Genomic DNA, 27,645 nt, shown 5'->3' with positions numbered 1-27,645 from the left:
GTTTGTTTGTCACATAAACAGGATACAGGTGTAAACGGTACAGTGAAATGGTTATTTGCATAGTGGAGTCTTTTGTTTAGACCCATAATCCCAAACCATACTACCATGCACCTTGCATGAATCTGAAGGTAGCGAAAGCTAACCAACTAGGCTCAATGTTAGCTAGCTAACATTAGGCTATAACTAGCAATGCATATTGCTTTCTGAGACCAAAATAATATTACTACACAGCTCATACACGTAACGTTAGCTAGCAAGCCAGCCAGCTAACGTTAACTAACTAACAGTACGCTTTAACTTGCAATGAAAACGACTTTCTGACAAAATTAATGTGACGGGTAAAATGAAGAATGCGATCTGCTTTATCTCCTAACGTATTGCTCAAGTTGACTGCAGGTATTTACTTAAAAAGTAGCTACAAATATTGACATTTAAACGGAAAGTACCCAATGCTAAGATACAACCAGGAAGTCATTACTCCAACAATCAGTTTGTTCTCCTGGACAAATATGTGAATGTTTATCCTAACTGATGGAACACTATTTGCATTATATGCCATTATACTGTCACTAACCTGTGCAGTATGTAGATAAGAATTACAGTCCCTCACACTGCTCCAAGGATGTGTCGTGGCACCCTATTCCCTACAGAGGTACATACATGCACTAAATAGGGAATAGGGTGTCAATTGAGACGCAGCCCACTCAGTCTAGTTATACAACTGTAGCAGGAAGATTAGTTTACACTTTTACAAAGATGTTCACTGAAGGATGACAAGTCTTAGTCACACTGAAGTCGTGTGTGTTCCGACAGGGATTAGACTTATCATTACTGTGAGGTCATTAGCGAAATAAGTCCTCACACACACACACATGCGCACACACACACTTCTCCAGGCTACGGAAGGAGAACCACAGTATGCACAATGTTTATCCATAAAGAGACATCCTTGACCTTTTGGAGAGAGGGAGAGAACAGTCATGTAAGGCTTTTAGATGGACACAGACGTGCACACACACACACACACACTAATGAGGATGTTGCTGTGTTATGGGAGGCAGCTTCTGGACTAGTAGGTTAAATAGAGCCATTTTAAAGCCATGACGGTCACAGTGTGTGTGTGTGTGTGTGTGCGTGTGTTTGTGTGTCTGTGTGTGTGTGTGTGTGTGTGTGTATGTGTGTGTGTGTGTGTGTGTGTGTGTGTGTGTGTGTGTGTGTGTGTGTGTGTGTGTGTGACAGACACCAACTGTGGACGCGTTGCTGGAGCAACTTCAAGATCTGATAGGAGCACCTTATCCCTACCTACATGTACACACAGTATCTACCTCTATTACCTCGTATCCCTGCACATTGACTCAGTACTGGTACACCGTGTAGATAGCCAAGTTACCGTTACTCATTGTGTATTTATTATTACGTGTTATTCCTTTCTATTCTCTACAGTGTTGGGAAGGGCCCGTAAGTAAGCGTTTTTGTAAGCGTTTCACTGTTAGTTTACGAAGCATGTGACAAATAAAATGTAATTTTACTTTAAATACCCCTTGTGTCTCGCATTCCACACTACCTGATTCATAGAGTTACCCCTCTTGTGTACAGAAAGAAATCAATCAAATTGGACACTTAACTTAGGCTCCTAATGCGCTTTTAGCCTTTGATAATAGCTTGCTTACAGCTAATTAATCATCTTTGGCTAATGGAATCAAAATGAGGTATTCATCATTATAAACATTGTTTCAATGCAGAGCTTGAATAGGAGAGTGGCTCTATGTGTGAACTATGTGTGTACACATAACATCACCGAAACGATTACCATAATTGGGCTTTTTCGTCTCACTATTATACTGTAGGACTGGTACCCTCAACTCTAAATCTACACTCTTAGAAATGTTTTTCCAAAAGGGTTATTTGGCTGTCCCCATAGGAGAACCCTTTTTGGTTCCAGGTATAACCCTTTTTGGTTCCAGGTAGAACTCTTTCGGGTTCCGTGTAGAACCCTCTGGGGAAGGGTTTTACATTGAACCCAATAGGGTTCTACCTGGAACCAAAAGGGTTCTACCTGGAACAAAAAAGGGTTCTTCAAAGGGTTATCCTATGGGGACAGCCAAATAACCCTTTTAGGTTCTAGATATCACCTTTTTTTCTAAGAGTGTAACCAATGGCGGAGAGAGCACAAATTAGGCATGTGAAATCCTATCAACAGTATGTGTGTAAGAGGTGGAAGGATCGCCTGTTACACATGACCAGACTTTATTATTATTATTGTATTTATTTAACCTTTATTTAACCAGGTAAGCCAGTTGAGAACAAGTTCTCATTTACAACTGCGACCTGGCCAAGATAAAGCAAAGCAGTGCGATAAAAAACAACAACACAGAGTTACATATGGGGTAAACAAAACATAAAGTCAAAAATACAACAGAAAATGTATATACAGTGTGTGCAAATGTAGCATGTTATGGAGGTAAGGCAATAAATAGGCCATAGTGCAAAATAATTACAATTATTGACCAGACTTGAAGCTTCATAATCGTCGGCTTCGTCGCCCAAAATGCTTCCATCCATCCACAGATGTTACTTGAGGTCAAATTGTGAGTTGAGCAGGCACTGGGAATTAGAAGGGGAATACTCTGGGAAGGTTGGTCATTCTGAATAAAATCCCTCAGATGGTACAGATGTAGGATCTTAATTTGATCACTCTTTTGTTAATTATAATTTTCCTGTATGCAGGAAATGCAAACTTGTAGTGTTTTCAAGATTTAAAAATACTTCTAAAGTTTGTAATTTCCACTTTAAAATGTCAAGACTTGTATTTGCCCTAATGTAAAATCTATCAACCCCTACAAAAAAAGATCCATTAATTATAATCCACATAATAATTCACATTTCCTGTTGCTGCAGGATTATTTTCTGCAGTGCGAAATGCAGGTTAGCGTTTTTCATCATGAATCTTGCAGTGTGGTCACTAGCTGGCACAGCTATAAAGTCATAAAACCTTAACCACACTGCTACCCCTAATGCCTAACCCTAACCTTAAATATGTCCTCCAGCTATGTTTGAACTTTTACTGTTGAAAAGCAATATCCCAAGTATAAATACAGTAAAGTACAGACAGTAAAGGGTAAAAACATTACTTCTGAGCAAAATAGTGTTTTTTAGGCCCCGTGTAGCTCAGTTGGTAGAGCATGGTGCTTGCAACGGCAGGATTGTGGGTTCATTTCCCACGGGGGGCCAGTATGACATTTTTTGTTTGTTTGATGCACTCTCCTAAATGACTAAACTCTAAATGTAGACACAACTTCAAGGAGTAGGGCATTTGAGGAGTTGGTCTGATGGGAATCTGTGATGTCATCAGCCTCCCCCCTTGCTTGAGGAACAATAGAGAACAAAAGAGGGAAGCCCCCCCCCCACTTGTGCTATGTCATGACATACCTGGACTGGACCACCTATTGAGATGTACCTTTTGTTAAGTAAATCAGGTGTTAAATGAGGTGAAAAGGAGACTGGAGTGCCACTTTAAATTAAGACCAAAAAGCTAACCGCTGGGCTGTCTAAAGGGAAATCGCTCAGTTCTGCCTCCAGGACAAGACTCATGACAATAAACTTCAACCTGCGTTAGAAACTGGTCATTTTTTTTATTTTGTATTTATTTCACCTTTATTTAACCAGGTAAGCCAGTTGAGAACAAGTTCTCATTTACAACTGCGACCTGGCCAAGATAAAGCAAAGCAGTGCGATAAAAACAACAACACAGAGTTACATATGGGGTCAAACAAAACATAAAGTCAAAAATACAACAGAAAATATATATATACAGTGTGTGCAAATGTAGCAAGTTATGGAGGTAAGGCAATAAATAGGCTATAGTGCAAAATAATTACAATTAGGATTAACACTGGAATGATAGATGTGCAAGAGATTATGTGCAAATAGAGATACTGGGGTGCAAATGAGCAAAATAAATAACAATATGGGGATGAGGTAGTTGGGTGGGCTAATTTCAGATGGGCTGTGTACAGGTGCAGTGATCGGTAAGGTGCTCTGACAACTGATGCTTAAATTTAGTGAGGGAGATAAGAGTCTCCAGCTTCAGAGATTTTTGCAATTCGTTCCAGTCATTGGCAGCAGAGAACTGGAAGGAATGGCGGCCAAAGGAAGTGTTGGCTTTGAGGATGACCAGTGAGATATACCTGCTGGAGCGCATACTACGGGTGGGTGTTGCTATGGTGACCAATGAGCTAAGATAAGGCGGGGATTTGCCTATCAGTGATTTATAGATGGCCTGGAGCCAGTGGGTTTGGCGACGAATATGTAGTGAGGACCAGCCAACAAGAGCGTACAGGTCACAGTGGTGGGTAGTATATGGGGCTTTGGTGACAAAACGGATGGCAATGTGATAGACTACATCAAATTTGCTAAGTAGAGTGTTGGAGGCTATTTTGTAAATGACATCGCCGAAGTCAAGGATCGGTAGGATAGTCAGTTTTACGAGGGCATGTTTGGCAGCATGAGTGAAGGAGGCTTTGTTGCGAAATAGGAAGCCGATTCTAGATTTAACTTTGGATTGGAGATTCTTAATGTGAGTCTGGAAGGAGAGTTTACAGTCTAACCAGACACCTAGGTATTTGTAGTTGTCCACATACTCTAGGTCAGACCCGTCGAGAGTAGTGATTCTAGTCGGGTGGGTGGGTGCCAGCAGCGTTCGATTGAAGAGCATGCATTTAGTTTTACTAGTGTTTAATAGCAGTTGGAGGCTACTGAAGGAGTGTTGTATGGCATTGAAGCTCGTTTGGAGGTTTGTTAACACAGTGTTCAATGAAGGCCAGATGTATACAAAATGGTGTAGTCTGCATAGAGGTGGATCTGAGAGTCACCAGCAGCAAGAGCGACATCATTGATATACACGGAGAAAAGAGTCGGCCCAAGAATTGAACCCTGTGGCACCCCCATAGAGACTGCCATAGGTCCAGACAACAGGCCCTCCGATTTGACACATTGATCTCTATCTGAGAAGTAGTTGGTGAACCAGGCGAGGCAGTCATTTGAGAAACCAAGGCTATTTAGTCTGCCAATAAGAATGCGGTGGTTGACAGAGTCGAAAGCCTTGGCCAGGTCGATGAAGACGGCTGCACAGTACTGTCTATTATCGATCACGGTTATAATATCGTTTAGGACCTTGAGCGTGGCTGAGGTGCACCCATGGCCAGCTCGGAAACCGGATTGCATAGCGGAATAGGTACGGTGGGATTCGAAATGGTCGGTGATCTGTTTGTTAACTTGGCTTTCAAAAACTTTCGAAAGGCAGGGCAGGATGGATATAGGTCTGTAACAGTTTGGATCTAGAGTGTCACCCCCTTTGAAGAGGGGGATGACCACGGCAGCTTTCCAATCTCTGGGGATCTCAGACGTTACGAAAGAGAGGTTGAACAGGCTAGTAATAGGGGTTGCGACAATTTCGGCGGCTAGTTTTAGAAAGAAAGGGTACAGATTGTCTAGCCCCAGATGATTTGTAGGGGTCCAGATTTTGCAGCTCTTTCAGAACATCAGCTGTCTGAATTTGTGTGAAGGAGAAGCGGGGGGTGGGGCATGGGCAAGTTGCAGCGGAGGGTGCAGAGCTGGTGGCCGGGGTAGTGGTAGCCAGGTGGAAAGCATGGCCAGCTGTAGCAAAATGCTTGTTGAAATTCTCGATTATTGTAGATTTATCGGTGGTGATAGTGTTTCCTAACCTCAGTGCAGTGGGCAGCTGGGAGGAAGTGCTCTTATTCTCCATGGACTTTACAGTGTCCCAAAACTTTTTGGAGTTAGTGCTACAGGATGCAAATTTCTGTTTGAAAAAGTTAGCCTTCCTAACTGCTTGTGTAAAAGGAGATGAAGATCCTATATCTGTAAGTATAGCTCCAAAGCATTGAGAGACAGCCTTTCAATAAGCATTTGATTTACTCATAAAACAGAGTAATCCTTCATGAAAAAATGACTTTCAGACAGATAGGCCAAGACGAGTTTGGAAATATTAGTGATCCTACTGTAGCCTACAATGCTCTTCTGATAAACCATAGCACTAAAATGCAAATATCATTCATGTGTTGTCTGCTAGCAAACAAATAGCATCTGTCCATATCGAGCCTGAGCCGGTCCCGCAAATCTAGCCTTTGACACAGGGACTGAGGGTTGCTAAGGAACGTGAATTCACACTTAACCCCTGTTTCCTTCAACCAACAGCTGCGGCTCTCCTTTCGCTAGTTGTCGCTAATGCATTCAGTTCAATCTGGCCTGACACACACACATACTGTACACACACACACTGTCCAATCTGCTGCGACCATGTGCGCCCCATTCAATGAATGCTTTCCCTTTGCCCCTACGCTTAGACAAAGGACATGATACTTGATTATGGGGCCTGAGTGAGTCCTCATTTTGGGGGAGAAACTATAAAGCACATGATTGCATAGGCTGAACACTGTGTATCTATTGATAAAGTAGTGTTTCCCTCCCAATTGGCACCCTATTCCCTTTTTAGCGCACTCATTTTGACCATGCCCTATAGGGCTCTGGTTAAAAGTAGTGCACTATGTAGGGAATAGGGTACCATTTGGGACGTAGCCTAGCTGTTGTGTAGAATGCTGTATACAGGCCTTATCAGTGATTCTCAGACCCTCAGTTGCTGTTGCAGCCTTTGTTGTGGTTAGCAATGGTAAAAAGTAGAAGAGCTGGATTATTGTGATTTATACAATTAGGTGAGGACAACCAAGAGGCCCTGATTTGAATATAGAATAGAACCAAAACACAGTTAGCTAATTGAAAGGACAAAACAGGCTAATGTCCCATTCACTGACATGATATGCACTGAATGTACAAAACATTAGGAACACCTGCTCTTTCCATGACATAGACTGAACAGGTGAATCAAATCAAATCAAATCAAATTGTATTGGCCACATGCGCCGAATACAACAGGTGCAGACATTACAGTGAAATGCTTACTTACAGCCCTTAACCAACAGTGCATTTATTTTTTACAAAAAAGTAAAAATTAAACAACAACAAAAAAAGTGTTGAGAAAAAAAGAGCAGAAGTAAAATAAAATAACAGTAGGGAGGCTATATATACAGGGGGGTGCCGGTGCAGAGTCAATGTGCGGGGGCACCGGCTAGTTGAGGTAGTTGAAGTAATATGTACATGTGGGCAGAGTTAAAGTGACTATGCATAAATAATTAACAGAGTAGCAGCAGCGTAAAAGGATGGGGTGGGGGGGGCAGTGCAAATAGTCTGGGTAGCCATGATTAGCTGTTCAGGAGTCTTATGGCTTGGGGGTAGAAGCTGTTGAGAAGTCTTTTGGACCTAGACTTGGCACTCCGGTACCGCTTGCCGTGCGGTAGCAGAGAGAACAGTCTATGACTAGGGTGGCTGGAGTCTTTGACAATTTTGAGGGCTTTCCTCTGACACCGCCTGGTATAGAGGTCCTGGATGGCAGGAAGCTTGGCCCCAGTGATGTACTGGGCCGTATGCACTACCCTCTGTAGTGCCTTGCGGTCGGAGGCCAAGCAGTTGCCATACCAGGCGGTGATGCAACCAGTCAGGATGCTCTCGATGGTGCAGCTGTAGAATTTTTTGAGGTTCTGAGGACCCATGCAAAATCTTTTCAGTCTCCTGAGGGGGAATAGGCTTTGTCGTGCCCTCTTCACGACTGTCTTGGTGTGTTTGGACCATGATAGTTCGTTGGTGATGTGGACACCAAGGAACTTGAAGCTCTCAACCTGTTCCACTACAGCCCCGTCGATGAGAATGGGGGCGTGCTCAGTCCTCTTTTTTTTCCTGTAGTCCACAATCATCTCCTTTGTCTTGGTCACGTTGAGGGAGAGGTTGTTGTCCTGGCACCACACGGCCAGGTCTCTAACCTCCTCCCTATAGGCTGTCTCATCGTTGTCGGTGATCAGGCCTACCACTGTTGCGTCGTCGGCAAACTTAATGATGGTGTTGGAGTCGTGCCTGGCCATGCAGTCATGGGTGAACAGGGAATACAGGAGGGGACTGAGCACGCACCCCTGAGGGGCCCCCGTGTTGAGGATCAGTGTGGCAGATGTGTTGTTACCTACCCTTACCACTTGGGGGCGGCCTGTCAGGAAGTCCAGGATCCAGTTGCAGAGGGAGGTGTTTAGTCCCAGGATCCTTAGCTTAGTGATGAGCTTTGAGGGCACTATGGTGTTGAATGCTGAGCTGTAGTCAATGAATAGCATTCTCACGTATGTGTTCCTCTTGTCCAGGTGGGAAAGGGCAGTGTGGAGTGCAATAGAGATTGCATCATCTGTGGATCTGTTGGGGCGGTATGCAAATTGGAGTGGGTCTAGGGTTTCTGGGATAATGCTGTTGATGTGAGCCATGACCAGCCTTTCGAAGCACTTCATGGCTACAGACGTCAGTGCTACAGGTCGGTAGTCATTTAGGCAGGTTATCTTAGAGTCCTTGGGCACGGGGACTATGGTGGTCTGCTTGAAACATGTTGGTATTACAGACTCAGTCAGGGACATTGTCACACTCTGGTTCTAGGACTTTTTGTGTTTAGTCAGGGTGTGTAGATTTCCGTGTGTTGTGTACTGTGGGTAGTGTCTAGGTGTTCGCGTTCTATGTTTGGTCAGTGACTCCCAATCGGAGGTAACGAGTGTCAGCTGTCGGCTCGTTATCTCTGATTGGGAGCCATATTTAAATGTCTGTGTTCACCTTGTGGTTGTGGGTTTTTGTTCTTTATTCAGTCGGTGTAACTGAGGACGTCACGGATCGTGTTTTGTTTTGTCGTGTGTTTCAAAATTAAAATCATCATGTTCACTCCCAACGCTGCGCTTTGGTCATACTTCATTGGCGATCGTGACAGAAAAACCCACCACAACGAGACCAAGCAGCAGTTGGATAACGAGTGGTGGAGCCAGAAGAGCGAAGGTTGGGAGAGGACTATGGAGGCCTGGTCCACCGAGAGGAGAGACCCCCAGAAAATTTTTAGGGGGGGGCTCACGACGTCGGGGCAGAAGGTGTACGGCCCGGAGGAGTGCAAGAGGTTGGCAGATATGGCCGCCAGTTTAAGGGGGCCACTGGGTACGAAGGGGATGGAAAGTGTGGAGGCACGGCGAGAGGTACTGGGGGGTGTTTCCAGTCCGGTCCGGCCCGTTCCTGATCCCCGTGTAGGGCCAGGGGTGTGTGTCCCCAGTGCGGTTCTGTCTGTCCCTGCTCAACGCACCAAGCCTACGGGGTGCGTCGCCAGCCCAGCTCGGCCTGTTCCTGCGCCCCGCACCAAGTCTGTGGTGCGTTTCGCCAGCCCAGCCCGGCCTGTCCCTGCTCAACGCACCGAGCCTACGGGGTGCGTCGTCAGCCCTGTCCAGCCAGAGCCGTCCGCCAGACAGGATCAGCCAGAGCCTTCCGCCAGACAGGATCAGCCAGAGCCTTCCGCCAGCCATGAGCAGCCAGATCCGTCAGCCAGCCATGAGCAGCCAGATCCGTCAGCCATCCATGAGCAGCCAGATCCGTCAGCCAGCCATGAGCAGCCAGATCCGTCAGCCAGCCATGAGCCGTCCAGCCAGGATCCGCCAGAGCCGTCCAGCCAGGATCCGCCAGAGCCGTCCAGCCAGGATCCGCCAGAGCCGTCCAGCCAGGATCCGCCAGAGCCGTCCAGCCGGGATCCGCCAGAGCCTTCCAGCCGGGATCCGCCAGAGCCTTCCAGCCAGGATCCGCCAGAGCCGTCCAGCCAGGATCCGCCAGAGCCGTCCAGCCAGGATCCGCCAGAGCCGTCCAGCCGGGATCCGCCAGAGCCGTCCAGCCGGGATCCGCCAGAGCCGTCCAGCCGGGATCCGCCAGAGCCGTCCAGCCAGGATCCACGCACCAAGCCAGGGGCGCGTGTCGTCAGTCCGGTTCCGGCCAGCGGGGCTAGGCAGGACCAGGGGTACTTTGGGGGGTTGGAGAGGAAGTGGGGAGGAAGCCCGGAGCCGGAGCCGCCGCCGAGGAGGAATGCCCACCCAGCCCTCCCCTGTTTGCTTGTAGTTAGGCGCGGTCGCAGTCCGCGCCTTTGGGGGGGGGTACTGTCACACTCTGGTTCTAGGACTTTTTGTGTTTAGTCAGGGTGTGTAGATTTCCGTGTGTTGTGTACTGTGGGTAGTGTCTAGGTGTTCGCGTTCTATGTTTGGTCAGTGACTCCCAATCGGAGGTAACGAGTGTCAGCTGTCGGCTCGTTATCTCTGATTGGGAGCCATATTTAAATGTCTGTGTTCACCTTGTGGTTGTGGGTTTTTGTTCTTTATTCAGTCGGTGTAACTGAGGACGTCACGGATCGTGTTTTGTTTTGTCGTGTGTTTCAAAATTAAAATCATCATGTTCACTCCCAACGCTGCGCTTTGGTCATACTTCATTGGCGATCGTGACAGACATGTTGAAAATGTCAGTGAAGACACTTGCCAGTTGGTCAGCACATGCTCGGAGTACACGTCCTGGTAATCCGTCTGGCCCTGCGGCCTTGTGAATGTTGACCTGCTTAAAAGTCTTACTCACATCGGCTACGGAGAGTGTGATCACATAGTCATCCGGAACAGCTGGTGCTCTCATGCATGCTTCAGTGTTGCTTGCCTCGAAGCGAGCATAGAAGTGGTTTAGCTCGTCTGGAAGTCTTGTGTCACTGGGCAGCTCGCGGCTGTGCTTCCCTTTGTAGTCTGTAATAGTTTTCAAGCCCTGCCACATCCGACGAGCGTCAGAGCCAGTGTAGTACGATTCAATCTTAGTCCTGTATTGACTCTTTGCCTGTTTGATGGTTCGTCGGAGGGCATAGCGGGATTTCTTATAAGCGTCCGGGTTAGAGTCCCGCTCCTTGAAAGCGGCAGCTCTACCCTTTAGCTCAGTGCGGATGTTTCCTGTAATCCATGGCTTCTGGTTGGGGTGAAAGCTATGATATCTTATTGATGTCACTTGTTAAATCCACTTCAGTCAGTGTAGATGAAGGGGAGGAGACAGGTTAAAGAAGGATTTTTTAGCCTTGAGACAATTGAGACATGGACAGTGTATGTGTGCCATTCAGAGGGTGAATGGGCAAGACAAAAGATGTAAGTGCCTTTGAGCGGGGTATGGTAGTAGGTGCCAGGCACACAGGTTTGTGTCAAGAACTGCAACCCTGCTGGGTTTTTCATGCTCATCAGTTTCCCGTATGTATCAGGTAGCTTAGTGGTTAAGAGCGTTGTGCCAGTAACCGAAAGGTCGCTGGTTCTTATCCCTGAGCTGACTAGGTGAAAATCTGTCGATGTGCCCTTGAGCAAGGCACTTAACCCTAATTGCTCCTGTAAGTCACTCTGGATAAGAGCATCTGCTAAATGACTCAAATGTAAATGTATCAAGAATGGTCCACTTCCCAAAGGACATCCAGCCAACTTGACACAACTGTGGGAAGCATTGGAGTCAACATGGGCCAGCATCCCTGTGGAACACTTTTGACACCTTATAGAGTCCATGCCCCAAAGAATTGAGGCTGTTCTGAGGGCAAAAGGGAATGCAACTCGATAGGGCTCCTGAGTGGCGCAGCTGTCTAAGGCACTGCATCTCAGTGCTTGAGGTGATACTACAGATCCCCTGGTTTGATTCCAGGCTGTATCACAACTGGCCGTGATTGGGAGATCGATAGGGCGGCGCACAATTGGCCCGGTGTAGGTCGTCATTGTAAATAAGAATTTGTTCTTAACTGACTTGCCTAGTTAAATAAAGGTAAATTAAAAAATATGGAGGTGTTCCTAATGTTTTGTACACTCAGTGTAGGCCTCACATTATAGCCAGAACAGTTGAAGCAGCCATGAAATTGAAATGAGATGTGTGTCTTTGCGAGCATGGCTGGCTGCTGTAGTGTAGTAGGTGTCTGGGGACAGAGTTTTAGAACCACCACCTGAGTCATTGGTAAACACATTCATTCACTCTGCATCTTATTAATTATCAGTAGCCAGGACCCAGGCACACACTCTTATTGAAGCCTTCCTATGCAGATGATCCTAGTGAGGCACTAATGCACTAAATTCTCTATCTAGATTTAATTCCTAATAGTCATGATAATACTGAAGCTTTCCGTTGCAGAGCCTACTGATGTGTTATAACAGATGTAGTTGTACTAGATATAAGTGAAATCCTATGGTTTGTTCCTGATGCACTAGATTATCTATCTACATTATATTTCTAGATAGTAATCAACTCATGTAGTTTGTACGTCCCTGAGTTCGTTTATATGAGTCATATGATATATTGTACTATACTGGAACTTTCCTAGTATTGCAGTTCCTAATGATGCACTAGAATATCTATTTAGATTCCATTACTAGATTAAATAATGTAGTTTGTACTTTCCTGTACTTGTTTATATGAGTCATATGATGAACTGTATGCATTTTCCAAGACAATATGAGGTTATTGGACACCCCTTCCTCATATCAATAAATAATATTCATTTAAACTCAAAGTCCATTTACACGTGGTTTATACTATAAACATGGATAATATAATAGTATTGTATTATATTCTACATTGTACAGGTAATGAAGCTTAATCCTGACTGACAATGCCACATAGAGGTCACTGACTCAGCCTTGGCATCAATACTCACAGAAGGATAATAATGTTGGGTCAGAGATGGTGCACATCAACCACTAACTTCATTTGCCAGTCCTAAGTGCATAAGGTAATGTGGTCAGGCACAAAGCAATGAACAGGGAGGACAATGTCATTTCCTACTCAGACGTTGTAAAACGTTAAACAACGGCATGGACATTTGGTTTTCGCTGGAGGACCAACATGATTACTGAGCAACTGCTGTTTATGTGAATCAAACAAGTCAGATTGTAGTAAGAGGTGAACTAGTTATCTGATAGGAAGAGGCCTAGGAACCATAGAAGGTCCCCATAGGCACAGATCTAGGATCAGCTTTAGCCTCCCTAAATCATAACCTTAACCATAAAAGTGGAGAAACAAAACATTGAGCTTAGATCAGCATCATGGGGCAATTTCCACGTTCTAATATGTGACAATCATCCACTTCAGCTAAACCCGAGCAAGAACTAGACTCATTCTAATGAGAGTATCTATATTCAATTCAATTCAAAAAGCTGTTATTTTCTGTCAGGGAAACAGGCAAATATCCCATTCACATGACATGATATAGGCCTCACATTATAGCCAGAACAGTTGAAGGAGCCATGAAATTGAAATGAGATGTTTGTCTTTGCGAGCATGGCTGGCTGCTGTAGTGTAGTAGGTGTCTGGGGACAGATTTTTAGAATGGCCACCTGCTCCCTGAGTCATTGGTAAACACATTCATTCACTCTGCATCTTATTAATTATCAGTAGCCAGGACCCAGGCACACACTCTTATTGAAGCTTTCCTATGCAGATGATCCTTGTGAGGCACTAATGCACAAAATTCTCTATCTAGATTTAATTATAGATATTTCCTGGTAGGGAACTTCATGTGTGGTGATAAATGGTACTTACAAGACGCATAACAACATAGAACACAAAAACATATAAAGGATTAGAAGCATTCTAATATTATTCTAATGTCACCCCTCTGTCTATCCAGCAGACTCTCTGGGCGGTCCGTTCCCCTCCACCACCCACCGATGCCACCACAAGCCCAAGCGCTGCCTGCCCATCCAGCAGTGTGGTGTTGGGGGCGGGGGCCAGAGGAGAGGCCTGGCCATCAGTCCCCTGCTCTTCCACCCTAACACCAAGGGCTCCCAGATCGCCATGGACCTGGCCCAGAGGACCGTCAAGAGGCAGGCCAGCTTCTGTAACGCTATCACCTTCAGCAACAGACCTATAGAGCTGTATGAGCAGGTCCGAATCAAGGTATGTAGAGAGGGAGATGGATACAACACCACACCCAAGGAGGTTTATTTACAGTATGCAAAGTGTCAACATACCATGATAGTATTCTGACAATGGTAGATTCATTTTATTTGATTAATTATACCTTTATTTTAACAGGGAGTCACCATTGAGACCAATGTCTCTTTTACAAGGCAGCCCTGCATATACACAATTTACAAAATAAAGTCAAATACAATGTCAAATAAAATATAATACACATTTTCAAGAAAAACAATCCCATTCCTCAGCAAGGTCCCCAATCAACATGTTGAACTGCCAGAGAGGCACCAGAACATCCAGTTGTAGGGAACTCTGTAGGTTGTTCTATACATGGTGGGATGCTGACACAAAAGGCTCAAAAGATGATGACCCAAGATATGGAGAGCGATACTAACACGGATCTGTACAATAGGTGAGACTAGCTTTGATGTGTACAGTATCTGATGTATACACAGTATATATAATGTAAACACACCAAGTCAGGGTAGTAATGCGAACACACACACACACTTCTAGCTTTTAATCTTGTCCAGGTAAATCCTTCTTTCAGTCTAATGCTACTTCCCCCTCCTGTTCCTGTGTCTGCCCAAATAGGCTTAGCAGGTTTCCACCTAGCAAGCCAGCATGTCAACACAGTCAATGCACTGGGTAAACACTGCTTATGGCGCCAGGGCAAGTGGATGTGGCTTTACTGGTTGTTGGTAAAACAGTGACCCCCAAGGTGGTCGGCAGGGTCCACCCCCTCTCTTAAAAGTTTTAGTAGTAGAATGCACAAGGTGCAATTTCCAAATTGGGTAGTGCGTCATTAGTTTTCCTCTTGTCATGTCAGTCATTGCATACCTTAGAGAGCTATTTATAACTTGTCAGTAATGTCAAAATCAACTAGCCCATGTCAACTAATGTTTTTTTAGCCAGCTTTTTTTTGGAGTCACTCAAATATCACATGAATACACATTAGACATGGGGAAATGTATAGAATTGCAAGAAAATGAGCTTTAAAATTGCTAAATTCTCTCCTCACCCCATGACAAAATGTATAGAACTGCAGGAGATAAGCTTTAAACCTGTAATATTGTCTCTCCGCCAACAAGAGAGGAGTGAATCGTTTGTGTCATGAACAGTGCTTGTGCCCATAGAAATAGACGTGGCGCAGGATGTTCCACAATGCTGGAAGGGGGGCCTGAGTGAAAGAGTTTGGAAACCCCTGCTCTGAAGTAAACTTAAAACTCAAGACAACTTAGGCTTTTGTCTTACATAAGTAATATTTAGGTACAGTTCAGAGTTTCTGTTAACTGATATATATATATTTTTTAAAGGATAAATTGGCTCCGGCCAATTGACCGGGAGAAGAAAAAAAATTCCATTGCGAAAATGTATTTTAGCATATTCATTGATTGAAATACCAGTCGATGTATCTGCTGCTACAGCTCATCAAACAGCTGTGTTAAAAACCGTTTCAATGGCCACGATAAAAAGGAGCCACTATTTTTATTTCTCAACTGGTAATTGATTTGCGCTTCCCATTCGCCACTCAAGTACATAGGCAACTAGGGTTTAGTGTGTCACACACCACTTTGCAATGAGCTGGAGGCAGTATGCATTTTGAAAACATATACTTAACTGTTTGAAACCTGAACGTTTTACTACATATTATGAGGCATGTCTTACCTGGCTTCAAAGTAGCCTAGCCAAAATCTAACCAAATGTGCAGGCAATTATTTTATAAAGACTTCCATATACCATTGAAACCAGTAGCCTATTTCTCTCATGTTCTATTGGTTTTCAACTTTCTTTCATTGTCCAGTAGCCGAAGGCACAATCCTAGTCATATTAGCAACCCATGCTAGTTGTTGCATATTAGATCTTAGCAACCCATGCTAGTTGTTGCATATTAGATCTCCCCTATTTCTACATTTCTAACAGATATTTTCATCTCTATCAGTTTGACAACAGTATTATCCCGCTAATTCCATTATGAAACAAAGAATCACACGTAGTCTACTGCCTTGTGCGCATTGCTGTGCTTATAATGTGAAGAAATAATAGTTTATCAACATTTTACGCAAAATGTTTTGATCTGTTGTATGAGCCTCATGGCTTTAAACCAGTTTTGGGATGTAGCTTAGGCCTTCTGGTTGTATGAATTTGGGATCTATATTACTCCTGTTGTTGGCTGGGGAAAAGTAAATGTAGCAGTTATCTTCAAATTGCGCATCGGAATTCTGTAAGAAGGACGCATGCCATTGCATCCTAGAGTTGCATGTTCTGTTGATAAAAATTACCATAATCTAAATGTGATTTCTGTCACTGTTTGTGGACGCCCTAGGAAAGCAAAGGCTAGCTTTTTCAAACAGAAATGTGCATCCTGTAGCACTAACTCCAAAAAGTTTTGGGACACTGTAAAGTCCATGGAGAATAAGAGCACCTCCTCCCAGCTGCCCACTGCACTGAGGCTAGGAAACACTGTCACCACCGATAAATCTACGATAATCGAGAATTTCAACAAGCATTTTGCTACGGCTGGCCATGCTTTCCACCTGGCTACCCCTACCCCGGCCACCAGCTCTGCACCCTCCGCTGCAACTTGCCCATTCTCCTTCACCCAAATTCAGACAGCTGATGTTCTGAAAGAGCTGCAAAATCTAGACCCCGACAAATCAGCTGGGCTAGACAATCTGGACCCTTTCTTTCTAAAATTAGCCGCCGAAATTGTCGCAACTGTAATTAGCCCACCCAACTAACTCATCCCCATATTGTTATTTATTTTGCTCATTTGCACCCCAGTATCTCTATTTGCACATCATCTTCTGCACATCTATCACTCCAGTGTTAATACTAAATTGTAATTATTTTGCACTATGGCCTATTTATTGCCTTACCTCCATAACTTACCACATTTGAACACACTGTATATAGATTTTCTATTGTGTTTTTGACTGTACGTTTTGTTTATCCCATGTAACTCTGTGTTGTTATTGTTTTTATCGCACTGCTTTGCTTTATCTTGGCTAGGTCTCAGTTGTAAATGAGAACTTGTTCTCAACTGGCTTACCTGGTTAAATAAAGGTGAAATAAAATAAAGAAAATAATCAGGTTACGTACCCAATGCATATTGGTCCGGTAAATGTCTTAAATGTCTGGTAAATTAAAATGCTGTTGGTCAAATGTCTGCCGCCATATTTTACTAACAGAAACCCTGGTACAGTTATACAACCAAGACAAACTAAGCAAACCAGTCACTCAACAAACCAAACAGGCCCATTACTTGCTTTCTTTTGCAACCTGTCAGCATTGTATAGGCCTAGGTCACAAAATGGAATCTCATTGACAAACAATACACAAAGGGAACCCTTTACTTCAAGGCAACATTTAAGACTTCCTTGTAAAGTACAATCCTAGACCTTACACTCTTATACTACTACAAACTGTTATAAGACCATCAACCTATCATAGTCTGTCCTCCTTCCACAGATCACTAAGAAGCAGTGTTGCTGGAGCGGAGCTCTCCGTCTGGGCTTCACGGCTAAAGACCCGTCCCGTATCAACCCAGACAGCCTTCCCAAGTATGCCTGTCCTGACCTGGTCTCCCAGAGTGGCTTCTGGGCCAAGGCTTTACCTGAGGAGTTCGCCAATGAAGGGAACGTCATCGCCTTCTGGGTGGACAAGAAGGGCCGGGTCTTCTATAGAATCAATGAGTCCAACCCGATGTTATTCTTCAGTGGGGTGAGAACAGGAGAACCGCTGTGGGCACTGATAGATGTCTATGGGTTGACCCGTGGAGTGCAACTGCTAGGTATGTTAAGAAAGCATGCATGCACACCTACACACACATCTCCATAGCATTCCTCACTTCTAGCTTCTTGGTAAGGTGATGGACAATGAGAGAATTAATTGGTACAGTTATGGGATGTGGTGACCACACATGCCTTTCGATGATGGCTTTACAGTGTGCACCATGGTCATCCAGAATATACATATTTTTGTAGTATTGCATTTTGTCCACTCAAAAGTCATATTAGGTATTGTAACATGTTTACCGACTGTAAACATACAGTGTCTGCTGACTGGGAATGAAATGTATTTTCTTAAGGTGGATGAGGTTAGTGATAGTTATTCTAACCTAATGTAAACCACTCTAAGATCTGATAACAAGCTCTGTACAAATGCTACCTATATATGACCAACATTTGGCCCTAGTATGTTTGCACCACTATAGCACATGGGGCTGCAAAATAACTGCCCTGCTGTGGATTATTGAGGCATGCTATGCAGCTTAGCATACATACCATAGAGATAGACATAGCATACGATAGCCTAGCATTAGCCAAGGCTTAGCATACATACCATACAGATAGACATAGCATATGATAGCCTAGCGTTAGCCAAGGCTTAGCATACATACCTTAGAGATAGACATATCATACGATAACCTAGCGTTAACCAAGGCTTTGATGTACCCAGGGCCTATGGCATACTGTGCATGTTTCTGTTCTCTAGGGATTCAATGTGTCAATGTTGTCATCCCCCCTTATGTTAAAAATAGACAAGGGGGTTGGTCACATGTTCCATAGATAGCCCATTTGATCCTAATTGCGAGCCATGCCAATTGACAGGAGGACATCGGTATCTCCTGTCTCGGGTAGCAGAGGGGTGGGATGTTTTGTGTTCACCGTGTGATGCGGGAGTCGTTTTATCTGAAGCACCCTCCCCAGTCCCCCAGCACTCATAGTCTTGACGGGAGGCAGCGATGACAAGTAGCGATAGAAACCTAGCTGTATTCCTCGACAGACTAGCATGGACTCCTGAGAGTAGCAACGTCAGACAACGGGGCCACAATTCTTTGGCCCAAAGTTCACATTGTCGTCTCGCATTACCGTGACGCCGGGAAGCAAGAATAGCATCGGGGGAAGAGAAAAAAGTTAAGAAAACAAACAAAAAAAGATTAAAATGTCAAAAAACGTGTGTTCCTTTAGCTAAAAGTATATTTTCCTACAATGCTTGGACAGTTTGAACTCTCTTCTATAAGTCACTTGGGGAGATCCCTGGTGTCTTGGTAAACCGTATGCTGCTCGGAGCACTGTTACAATCGCTCTCTTCAGCCCTAGTTAAATCAAAACACAGCCTTTTACTGTCAGGCTATAGCCAGGGCAGCCTAGAGTGCAGGGCTCCTATAGGTCCTCATGGAGCCTTCTGACTAACATCTGCCCTCAACATACTGGTCGCTTACATCTGAACTGTAATAGTCCTACATTTTCCCTCCCTAGATGTTTAAAAAAAAAAATACTTTGGGAAAGCTTTTATTTTCCTGCTTTAGCTTTCCACCTACATCCACAGCTTTAGGAGAAACATATACATCATGCTTACAATAAAACCAGCATCCTCTTATCTCTCTGTATACATAGACATGTAGCAGTCCAGTTATTGTGTTTCTCTTCATTACTGTAGGCCTATACATTCTTATTTAGGTACAGTAATCTCTTATAAGGATGGACATGGAACATTCTATGGTCGCCTTATTATGGCTTTGTGAAATTTCACGTAACAGGAATTAACATGGGGCTTATGTTTGTTTCCACCTACCACACACAAACCTTCACTTCATATTCCATATCAGAGGTGGTATCTGTCAGACCAAATCACTATTTTTCCAAGCCTGCCAACGCGCATTATCTTACATATTCTATTCATTTAACTTAATGGCTCCACTGCACTGTACATGCGTCAGGACACGTCTGTTTTGCTGCTACTGTAAAGTTTAACTTGGCCGCTAGGTAATCATCTAAGGTCAGATTTAGCTTTAGCTGATAGTGGTTACGGTTAAGTTAAGGAAATGTTTAACTGATCGCAGGATTCTGCTTATTGGGAATGGCACAGATAGGGAAGTACCTGAGGCATCTGTTAGTCATCCTGGTGTTCTCACAGACTACTGTTACAAACCATACCTAGAATACCTTTTAAACCAGCTCAGTTCTGTTTAATCAAATGTCAACTCCGAAAGATTTATTAAATAAGCATAAACGATCCTTAATCACTGAAAAACTAACTCTGTTGCAAGACATGAGCCATTTCGAAACCCATAATTACACACTGTCACACACACACAGAAACCTTTATTTACTATCTTAGCCCCAAAGTGAACACACGTGCCTTCTTCTAAAAACAAAGTGTATTTTGTATTTCGATAACATCGGTTAAAGTGCCAAGGTTTGTATTGAGGTCAGCACAGAAGGTTAAGAAGATAGGATGACCCAGGTTGCACCCGGCAACAGCTTCAAGGCCTCCGATTGGGTGACGCATGAAAGGTCCCTCGGTAGGTATTGTGTGATAGGCCCCACGCAGGAGATGCCTTCCAGACACCTTTTAGGGGTTATTACACATGGCTTAGTGTAATTTAGTGTTTTCCACACCTCCGGTTGGGTGATGAGCATAGTTTAAGATCCAAGCTCTAGCTAATGAAACCCAGACAGGCAGAATTATGGGCTAGATAAATCTAGCTACTCTGGTGTTGGCGGCTTCATTCCTCATTCACACACACACACAGACACACACATTCTACGACAACCATGAGAATGGCGATGCACTGCACTTCCCTGCCTGGCTGTCTATATCTTCTTAACTATCTTCTCTGTCTATATCTTCTTAACTATCTTCTCTGTCTATCTCTTCTTAACTATCTCTTCTTAACTATCGTCTCTGTCTATCTCTTCTTAACTATCTCTTCTAAACTATCTTCTCTGTCTATCTCTTCTTAACTATCTCTTCTTAACGATCTCTTCTTAACTATTTCTTCTTAACTATCTTCTCTGTCTAGCTCTTCTTAACTACCTTCTCTGTCTATCTCTTCTTAACTATCTCTTCTTAACTATCTCTTCTTAACGATCTCTTCTTAACTATCTCTTCTTAACTATCTTCTCTGTCTAGCTCTTCTTAACTACCTTCTCTGTCTATCTCTTCTTAACTATCTCTTCTTAACTGTCTCTTCTTAACTATCTTCTCTGTCTATCTCTTCTTAACTATCTCTTCTTAACGATCTCTTCTTAACTATATTCTCTGTCTAGCTCTTCTTAACTACCTTCTCTGTCTCTCTTCTTAACTATCTTCTCTGTCTATCTCTTCTTAACTACCTTCTCTGTCTATCTCTTCTTAACCATCTTCTCTGGCTATCTCTTCTTAACTGTCTCTTCTTAACTATCTTCTCTGTCTATCTCTTCTTAACTATCTCTTCTTAACTATCGTCTCTGTCTATCTCTTCTTAACTATCTCTTCTAAACTATCTTCTCTGTCTATCTCTTCTTAACTATCTCTTCTTAACGATCTCTTCTTAACTATTTCTTCTTAACTATCTTCTCTGTCTAGCTCTTCTTAACTACCTTCTCTGTCTATCTCTTCTTAACTATCTCTTCTTAACGATCTCTTCTTAACTATCTCTTCTTAACTATCTTCTCTGTCTAGCTCTTCTTAACTACCTTCTCTGTCTATCTCTTCTTAACTATCTCTTCTTAACTGTCTCTTCTTAACTATCTTCTCTGTCTATCTCTTCTTAACTATCTCTTCTTAACGATCTCTTCTTAACTATATTCTCTGTCTAGCTCTTCTTAACTACCTTCTCTGTCTCTCTTCTTAACTATCTTCTCTGTCTATCTCTTCTTAACTACCTTCTCTGTCTATCTCTTCTTAACCATCTTCTCTGGCTATCTCTTCTTAACTGTCTCTTCTTAACGATCTCTTCTTAACTATATTCTCTGTCTAGCTCTTCTTAACTACCTTCTCTGTCTCTCTTCTTAACTATCTTCTCTGTCTATCTCTTCTTAACTATCGTCTCTGTCTATCTCTTCTTAACTATCTCTTCTTAACTATCGTCTCTGTCTATCTCTTCTCTGTCTATCTCTTCTTAACTATCTTCTCTGTCTATCTCTTCTTAACTACCTTCTCTGTCTATCTCTTCTTAACCATCTTCTCTGTCTATCTCTTCTTAACTACCTTCTCTGTCTATCTCTTCTTAACTATCTTCTCTGTCTATCTCTTCTTAACTACCTTCTCTGTCTATCTCTTCTTAACCATCTTCTCTGTCTATCTCTTCTTAACTATCTACTTTGTCTATCTCTTCTTAACTGTCTTCTCTGTCTATCTCTTCTTAACTACCTTAAATGCATAACAAAAGCCCTAACATTTAAATGACTACAAACATGATACATTATCAGCCATGTAGTGACTCCATGTCTTTCATGTGCATATGACAAATAAACAAGCAAAGTTGACGAGAGCATTGCAACCAACGTCCAATGGGCAGAACTTTAACGTGTACTGGGTCGTTCCACGAAATGACACTTTGATGTGTTAAGTAGAAATGATGCACCAATATTGAATTTTACTCACCATCACAATTTAAATTATATCACTAAGGGAGTACCCCAAGGCTCGATCCTAGGCCCCACGCTCTTCTCAATTTACATCAACAATATAGCTCAGGCAGTAGGAAGCTCTCTCATCCATTTATATATATACACAGCTGGCCCCTCTCCGGATTTTGTGTTAAAGCTTTCTTAGTGTCCAACAAGCTTTCTCTGCCCTTAACCTTGTTCTGAACACCTCCAAAACAAAGGTCATGTGGTTTGGTAAGAAGAATGCTCCTCTCCCCACTGGTGTGATTACTACCTCTGAGAGTTTAGAGCTTGAGGTAGTCACCTCATACAAGTACTTGGGAGTATGGCTAGACAGTACACTGTCCTTCTCTCAGCACATATCAAAGCTTTAGGCTAAGGTTAAATCTAGACTTGGTTTCCTATATCTTAATCGCTCCTCTTTCACCCCAGCTGCCAAACTAACCCTGATTCAGATGACCATCCTACCCATGCTAGATTACAGAGACGTAATTTATAGATTGGCAGATAAGGGTGCTCTCGAGCGGCTAGATGTTCTTTACCATTCGGCCATGAGATTTGCCACCAATGCTCCTTATAGGACACATCACTGCACTCTATATTCCTCTGTAAACTGGTCATCTCTGTATACCCTCTCTGTATACCCGTCGCAAGACCCACTGGTTGATGCTTATTTACAAAACCCTCTTAGGCCTCACTCCCCCCTATCTGAGATACCTACTGCAGCCCTCATCCTCCACATTCAATTCCAGTTCTGCCAGTCACATTCTGTTAAAGGCCCCCAAGCACATACATCCCTGGGTCGCTCCCCTTTCCAGTTCGCTGCAGCTAGCAACTGGAATGAGCTGCAAAAAACACTCAAACTAGACAGTTTTATCTCCATCTCTTCATTCAAAGACTCAATCATGGACACTCTTACTGACAGTTGTGGCTGCTTCGCGTGATTTATTGTTGTTTCTACCTTCTTGCCCTTTGTGCTGTTGTCTGTGCCCAATAATGTTTGTACCATGTCTTGTGCTGCTACCATGTTGTGCTGCTGCCATGTTGTGTTGCTACCATGTTGTTTTCATGTTGGGTTGCTACCTTGCTGTGTTCTCATGTGTTGCTGCCATGCTATATTGTTGTCTTAGGTCTCTCTTTATGTAGTGTTGTATTGTCTCTCTTGTTGTGATGTGTGTTTGGTCCTATATTTATATTTTTTAAATCCCAGCCCCCGTCCCCGCAGGAGGCCTTTTGCCTTTTGGTAGGCCATCATTGTAAATAATAATTTGTTCTTAACTGACTTACCTAGTTAAATAAAGGTTAAATACAAAAATAAAAAGATCCACGTTTCCATCCAACAATTTCAAGCGGATGAATTACCTGACGCATGGAAGCAGGAAATGCCGGTACAATTTTATAAATGCCTTTAAGACAATTTGTTCGTTCGACATGATGGGATCTTTTTGTGTCTGTAAAATGGATAATGTGAGAAATGGTGGTGGAAACACCTTTATACGCAAATATTGATATAATAACCATCATATCGAAGTAAACTTGGAGTCACGCGATGATATGTTGTGTGGTCCTCCCACTATGATTCAGGAAAGCATGCAGTTTATTAGGCTACAGATGAAATAAATTATGATAAACTTCACAGGGTGGTGAATGTGCAAGTTGATGAGCTTGATGCTACTTTCCAATAAATATCAAGGGCCTTATTCTGGTGAAATGATGATCATGAGGGCCTTATTCTGGTGACATGATGGCTGCCATTTGACAAATACAAATAATATCGCTCTTATCTATAATAATCTCATAATGTAGCCTACCTGCACTGTATCTGTGAGCTGTTGCCTAGAGCGCATGTGCCAAGACCAGAGTGGGCACATTTGCTATATAACGCAACAGTTTTCGTGACAAAACCATCAGTCGAGTTGAAAATATGATGGAAACCCATTTAACTTGTATTTTTCATTTGGTACATTAGAATTTAATGGCAAAAGTTATTTTTACATGTACTACATCATCACGCACAGCCTTTTATCCGCAACAAGTCAGTTTGATGGAAACACATCTCTGGTGGAAAAAGTTAAGCACAGGCAATATCCTAGAGGAAAACCTGGTTCAGTCTGCTTTCCAACAGACACTGGGAGATGAATTCACCATTCAGCAGGACAATAACCTATAACACAAGGCCAAATATACACTGGAGTTGCTTACCAAGACAACATTGAATGTTCCTGAGTGGACTAGTTTCAGTTTTGACGTAAATCAGCTTGAAGTTCTATGGCAAGACTTGAAAATGGCTGTCTAGCAATGATAAATAAATATCAATACAGCAATGAAAACCACAAAGGCCACTGGTAGAGTAATAGGTAGCAGATGTCCATATATGTGTTGACAGATCTTGAATACTTTTAAAAATAATAATGTGCAGATATTGAACAATCCAGGTGTGCAAAGCTCTTAGAGACGTACCCAGAAGACTCACAGCTGTAATTGCTGCTAAAGGTGATTCTAACATGTATTCAGTCAGGGGGTTGAATACTTTCTTAAATGTTTGTTTTTTTGTTTTACATTACAGAGTATTCTGTGTAGATTGTTAGCAAAAAATGACAATTTTAATCCCACTTTGTAACACAACAAAATTATTTTAAAAAATCAAGGGGTGTGAATACTTTCTGAAGGCATTGTATATGCATTTTCAGTCATTAAATGCATTTGAGCAAATATACAAATGTACAGTGCCTTGCAAAAGTATTCATCCTCCTTGGCGTTTTTCCTATTTTGTTGCATTACAACATGTAATTTAAATGGATTTTTATTTGGATTTCATGTAATTAACATACACAAAATAGTCCAAATTGGTGAAGTGAAATGAAAAAAATAACTTGTTTCAAAGAATTGTAAAAAAATAAATAATGGAAAAGTGGTGCATGCATATGTATTCACCCCCTTTGCTATGAAGCCCCTAAATAAGTTATGGTGCAACCAATTACCTTCAGAAGTCACATAATTAGTTAAATAAAGTCCACCTGTGTGCAATCTAAGTGTCACATGATCTGTCACATGATCTCAGTATACATACACCTGTTCTGAAAGGCCCCAGAGTCTGCAACACCAGTAAGCAAGGGCCACCACAAAGCAGGTGGCACCATGAAGACAAAGGAGCTCTCCAAACAGGTCAGGGACAAAGTTGTGGAGAAGTACAGATCAGGGTTGGGTTATAAAAAACTTTGAACATCCCACGGAGCACCATTAAATCCATTATTAAAAAATTGAAAGAATATGGCACCACAACAAACCTGCCAAGAGAGGGCTGCCCACCAAAACACACGGACCAGACAAGGAGGGCATTAATCAGAGAGGCAACAAAGAGACCAAAGATAACCCTGAAGGAGCTGCAAAGCTCCACAGCGGAGATTGGAGTATCTGTCCATAGGACCACTTTAAGCCGTACACTCCACAGAGCTGGGCTTTACTGAAGAGTGGCCAAAAAAAACCATTGCTTAAAGAAAATAATAAGCAAACACGTTTGGTGTTCGCCAAAAGGCATGTGGGAGACTCCCCAAACATATGGAAGAAGGTACTCTGGTCAGATGAGACTAAAATTGAGCTTTTTGGCCATCAAGGAAAACGCTAACCCAACACCTCTCATCACCCCGAGAACACCATCCAATGTTTTTCATCGGCAGGGACTGGGAAACTGGTCAGAATTGAAGGAATGATGGATGGCGCTAAATACAGGGAAATTCTTGAGGGAAACCTGTTTCAATCTTCCAGAGATTTGAGACTGGGAGAGAGGTTCACCTTCCAGCAGAATAATGACCCTAAGCATACTGCAAAAGCAACACTCGAGTGGTTTAAGGGGAAACATTTAAATGTCTTAGAATGGCCTAGTCAAAGCCCAGACCTCAATCCAATTGAGAATCTGTGGTATGACTTAAAGATTGCTGTACACCATCTTCAAAGTGGTAAGCATGTTGTGTAAATCAAATGATACAAACCCCCAAAAATCCATTTTAATTCCAGGTTATAAGGCAACAACATAGGAAAAATGCCAAGGGGGGTGAATACTTTCGCAAGCCACTGATATACATGTATTTGAAATACATTTTGTATTGAGGTCAGCACAGAACAATAATCTTAAAGCCTCTGATTGGGTGACACATGAACAGGCCCTCGGTAGGTATTGTGTGATAGGCCCCCTGCAGGAGATGCCTTCCAGACACATTTTTGGGGTTATTATTACACATGGCATAGTGTTTTCCACCCCTACAGTTGGGTGATGAGCGTAGTTGAAGATCCCAGCGCTAGCTAATGAAACCCAGACAGGCAGAATTATGGGCTAGATAAATCTAGCTACTCTGAGGGTTTCACAAACGCACACATGGATGGAGAAAGAGACACACACACACACACACACACACACACACACACACACACACACACACACACACACACACACACAGTCTTAGACAGACACACACGCACATGCACACGGCACACACACACCCTCAATGACGACCATAGAAATGGAGATGCGCTTGCCTGCCTGACTGTCAATCGATCCTCTCTCTTAACGGCCTTCTCCTTTTTGGCACCATTAAGCTCACCTTCCCCAGCAATATATGTAGCCATAAAGAAATCGATGTCTTTATGGCCCTGGTATTTGGGAAAGGTGATAGCGTGACACCTCCTACTAGAGCCTCCTAGGTAGGGACTGATCCTACACTTTTAAAATGAAGTGCTTTGTAACACCACAACTAGTGGCAACTGAGCTGCCACCAACTTGAAGGAGATGAAACCTTAACTTTGCTGGAGTATTGAAACACATCATCCTGAGAGATTTTGAAACATTACATGGTGTGTTGTAACACCACTAAATCAAGTGTTGTGCAACACCTTGCCAGGGACTGGGCACTCACAGAAAAGATTGAAAACACTATTTTGGTGTTTCAAGTTCTGTTTAGTGCAGAATTAGATCCCTTCTCTTTTGGTGTAGTTTCCTCTCTCTAAAGCTTCTAAACACCATTATGATGTTTTGAATCCTGTCTAGTGCAGAATTAGATCACCTTTTCCTGAAGTGTCTTAATGTTTAACATTGTTTTGATAATTTGCCACTTTGGCGGACATTGTTCAAACCACCAGACCTAACTGGAGGTTGAACTGCAAGAATTTAGGATTTTGCCTTTGCCTCTTCCATTGACAATCATGAATGTGGGAATGGGTGCAGTCCTCATTGAACGTCATTTTGCCTGACGGTTTTACATTTACGTTTTAGTCATTCAGCAGAAGCCCTTATCCAGAGAGACTTACAGTTAGTGCATACATTATTTTTATTTTCATACTGGCCCCCCGTGGGAATCAAACCCACAACCCTGGCGTTGCAACCACCATGCTCTACCAACTGAGC

At 43.1% G+C, this 27,645-nt stretch overlaps 1 protein-coding gene across 1 annotated transcript in view; it reads left to right on the top strand.

Annotated features, from left to right (window-relative positions):
* The window catches only part of neurl1aa (neuralized E3 ubiquitin protein ligase 1Aa), a gene marked incomplete at its 3' end in the record, with an annotated part of 63,953 nt that overhangs the window by 6,959 nt on the left and 29,349 nt on the right, over positions 1–27,645 (top strand). The window contains exons 2-3 of the mRNA XM_084164328.1: positions 13,580–13,845; positions 17,338–17,659. Coding sequence (XP_084020454.1) covers positions 13,580–13,845; positions 17,338–17,659 — 588 coding nt within the window. The remainder of the gene's footprint in view (positions 1–13,579; positions 13,846–17,337; positions 17,660–27,645) is intronic.

This window comes from Coregonus lavaretus (assembly GCF_964263955.1).
Source record: "Coregonus lavaretus genome assembly, chromosome: 6".
Taxonomy (NCBI): domain Eukaryota; kingdom Metazoa; phylum Chordata; class Actinopteri; order Salmoniformes; family Salmonidae; genus Coregonus; species Coregonus lavaretus.
The sequence above is the reverse complement of the archived record's forward strand: the minus strand, read 5'-3'. Positions and strand labels throughout refer to the sequence as shown.